At 60.5% G+C, this 3,825-nt stretch overlaps 1 protein-coding gene across 1 annotated transcript in view; it reads left to right on the top strand.

The window, feature by feature from the left end:
* Nucleotides 1-3,825, top strand: part of ABLIM3 (actin binding LIM protein family, member 3) — a gene marked incomplete at its 5' end in the record, with an annotated part of 21,280 nt that overhangs the window by 9,655 nt on the left and 7,800 nt on the right. Inside the window, 4 exons of the mRNA XM_010139400.1 lie at nucleotides 397-468; nucleotides 859-1,014; nucleotides 2,237-2,266; nucleotides 2,816-2,945. Coding sequence (XP_010137702.1) covers nucleotides 397-468; nucleotides 859-1,014; nucleotides 2,237-2,266; nucleotides 2,816-2,945 — 388 coding nt within the window. The remainder of the gene's footprint in view (nucleotides 1-396; nucleotides 469-858; nucleotides 1,015-2,236; nucleotides 2,267-2,815; nucleotides 2,946-3,825) is intronic.

The raw sequence follows: 3,825 nt of genomic DNA on the forward strand, positions 1-3,825 counted from the left end.
GTTGTGGGGTCCCCATGTCAGAGGTTATTATGGGGGACCTGCCTCCTAGCTGCCACCAGCCCATGCCACAGCCGGGGAGGGGGCACAGCAGTCCCCTCCCAACCCCCTGCACCTCTCAAGCTGTTGCTCCATCTCTGCACCTGGCTGGCCACAGGGACAGCTGCCCACTGGGTCTTGCCAGGCTACTTGCCTGACTCTGGACCTGGCCCCAAGCTGGGCAGCAGGGCAGCCTGCAGCAGCTGTGGGCACCAGCAGCAAGTGGATGAAAGGGCAGAGGAACTGGACCTCGGTGAAATTCAGCCCCAAAACGATTTGCTTGCTGCACCCACATTGTGCCTGCTCCAGGGCCCCTCCTTGCCATGCCTTCACCTGTCCATCGCTTTTCTGCCTCCACAGCACAGAAGGACGTCAGAAACCTCCATCTCACCCCCTGGTTCTAGCATTGGCTCCCCAAACCGTGTCATCTGCGTAAGTAGAGCTCTGTCCCTCATCTGCATGGGGCAGGATGGGTGCTCCTGCCCCAGGAAAGGGAGCAGCAGTTCTTGGTGCTGCTCTGCAGTGTGAGGCATTCCCCAGGGACAAGCCCAGTGTTTGGGGACAGCAGGGACGGAATGTCCAGAGTCATGCCTTGCTGCCAGTGCCATTGGCACAGACCAGGAGCACTCAGAGGGGCACAGTCCCACCCTCCCAGCTCCTCTGCCCCTTCTCACTGCTGCCTCTTGGGCATCTCTTACCTCTTCCTGCTGCTGGTGTGACGGTGGGCTTCGTCTGCTCTGTGCTGGCTCTGCACTGTGCTCCAGCCTCCTCTTCCTTCTTTTCTCCTCTTCCTTTCCCTGTCTCTGTCTCTCCCTCTCCCAGGCTAAAGTGGATAATGAGATCCTTAATTACAAAGACCTGGCAGCTCTTCCCAAGATTAAAGCCATCTATGAAGTGCAGCGTCCTGACCTCATTTCGTACGAGCCCTATCACAGATACACCTCGGATGAGACGCTGGAGAGATATAGCTATGGGGAGGTACTGAGTGTCGAAACACCCAATGCTGGGTGCGCAGGGAGCCGGGCACCGGTTCAGGGCAATGGGGGAAAGTTCAGTGGAAACACTGCAGGGAGGCAGCAGTGGGTAAGACCTCCCCCAGAGGCTCCCCCCCCACCACTGGGAGGAGGGTCTGGGCTGGAAGGAGAGACTTGCTGCTGCTGCTGTAGAGTAAGAAAAACCAGTGACCTTATCAGCTGATGGCAGCTCCCTCACCACGCTGTGCCGCAGACCAGATGTGCAGGGACAGCAGGGCTGCGCGGGAGGAGACATCACCCTCAGGAGTGATGTGGCAGCCCACAGCAGGAGGGGAGAAGGGCACACAGCACTCGTGCACTCCTCTGGGGTTGGGGGGCAGAGGGCCAGCAGCTCAGCCCAAAGCCTGGCCCCTGGCAGACAGTCCTCCTACGCACCCAGCCCCAGCGTGGCATCTCTGGGACACGGCAGAGCTGCCCCTGTTGGGTGCTGGCCCCACACCAGGGGAAGGGGGCTTGGCTAGTGCATTTGTGCAAGTGGGTGATGAGATGATGCCCAACAGCACATAGCATGGGACTGCCCTGCCCTGCTCCCCCAGGCAGGCTGGGGCTGCTGCATGGTTTCAGTAAGTCCATGGAAGAGGGGGTTTGAGCAGCTCGCACGGAGAACAGGAACCTGAGGTGGTCCTGGAAGAGGACTTTGTAATGGCCAGCAGCAGCATCTCTTTAACATCTCCAGTCCCAAGCTCGTCACAAGCCTGGTCTCCTCCAGCCCACGCAGTGATGGTGCCAGCAGCACGGCCGTGGCCCACCTGGAGCAGCATGGGGCCAGCCAGCCGCCTTTCCCCCTTGCAGCCGCTCTGCCAGGGTCTCTGGGAGGGGCTACAGACTGCCAGTTCAGGAGGTGCCATCCTCACACCAGCTGCCCTCCTGGCAAGGCCTCTCTGCTTGGTGTCCTACCAGAGTTCGGCTCTGTCTGTGCCACCAGCCGCCCTCACTGTGTGGCAGCTCTGATGAGGCTGGAAGATGGGGGAAGATGAGCCACTGTGGGATCCTTGGGGTCCTCCCAGATTTCGTCTCTGTCTGTGCCACCAGCCGCCCTCACTGTGTGGCAGCTCTGATGAGGCTGGAAGATGGGGGAAGATGAGCCACTGTGGGATCTCCATCTGTCACTGCTTCCCTTAACTGTGTGCTGTCTTTCTCTCCTCTTTGCCTCCTGCCACCTCCAGTCCCTGGGGACTCTCTCCCCATACTCACAGGTAATGTCCCCAGTCATTGGGGGTCTGTCACCTGCTGCCATTGCAAGGTATCCCTCTGCCCAGGGACCGCTGGGGCTCTGCTGAATCTCCCCCCACCCAGATGCTGCCCTGAGGTCAGGAGAGAGGGGGTGACCCTGTCCAGAAGTCCTGTCCTTCAGGCCATGGGGAGAGCAAGCCCTCCCTGTACAGCTTCTGCTCCATGGAGAGAGATGCCAGTAATTGGGAACAAGCACAGGGGAAAGGGACCATTTCCAGGTGCAGGGATGAAAGCCTCTATCTGGACACTGTCACCTCGTCCCAAACACGTCAGGAGGCAAGCAGAGTCCCAAACCCTGGGCCTACCCCTCAGCAGCAGGGAGGCAGAGCAGCCTGGAGACCCCCTCCAGCTGCCCGGCATGTCACATCACAGAGCATGCACCCCCCCAGGCTGCCACGGGGACCCCTGTCCATGGGACACCTCCCCATAGGGCTGCCAAGGCACTGACTTTCCTCGCCCCTCATCCTGCCAGCTCTAACCCTACTTCTCTCCATACCTCTTCCCATCCCCAGGACATCTACGAGAGCTTTGACACTCGGCAGAGGCGAGCCTCCAGCCCTGGCTACATCGACTCCCCTACCTACAGCCGCCAGGGCATGTCCCCCACCATCCCAAGGTCCCCCCACCATTTCTACCGCTCAGGTGAGGATGTCAGCTGTACCCCCAGGCTGGGCTAAGCTCAGAAGCCTGAGTGGAGCAGGTCCTCTGTTTCTCCCAGGCAAGCAGGCAGGAGGCCTGGGGTGTCCTGGGGGGACAGACTGCAGCAGGAGCTGTGGGGCAGTGATCAGCTCTGCTGTGTGTATCCTCTGCTTCCCCTGACTCTTGTCCTATGAGCAGTAAGGAGAGGCCAAGGGGACTTTGTCCTGGCCTCCAACCTGAGCTGGGCTCACGGAGGATAGGGTGAGGAGGGAGGTGACCCCCAGGTCCAGTGAAGATCCCCAGCTGGCTTGGTAGTTCTGGGAGGGGTGTGCACAGGAGTGCTTGTGCCCAGCCAGTGCTGTAAGGGGGGTCCTGACACGCTCACACACACATGTGCATGCCCTGGAACACGTCAGGAGGCAAGCAGAGTGTGCCTGTGCTATGCCTCCTGTCCTTCGGAACCAGGGAGCAATGACTGGGAAAATCCGAGGTCAGTGAGTCCGGAGGTCCAGCATTCCCCAAGCTACCCTGCGCTGCACTGCCGAGGGCCCATCACCGTTTGCCTCTGCGGCATGCTCGGCTTTCCTCCCACCAGCGGTGGGGCAGCTGCTGCCCTCTGACAGCACCCATACACAGGGTTTCCTCTGCATCCCGCCTTCCTCCGGAGATGTGGGAAATCTCCTCCTGCTCCATCACCCCCATCCTGGACCACAGCCTGACGCACGTCTCCGTCACCCCCGCCATGAGGGTCACCACCTGCTCTTCTAACACCGCTGCATTTAACAACTGTTTTCTTCTGCCTCTTGTTCTCTCTCTCGGTCACTTATGGCTGCTTCTGCTCGGCACCGCGTAGGCACCGAGAGCGGGCGCAGCTCCCCCTACT

This window comes from Buceros rhinoceros, unplaced genomic scaffold (assembly GCF_000710305.1).
Source record: "Buceros rhinoceros silvestris isolate BGI_N320 unplaced genomic scaffold, ASM71030v1 scaffold20797, whole genome shotgun sequence".
NCBI classification, from domain to species: domain Eukaryota; kingdom Metazoa; phylum Chordata; class Aves; order Bucerotiformes; family Bucerotidae; genus Buceros; species Buceros rhinoceros.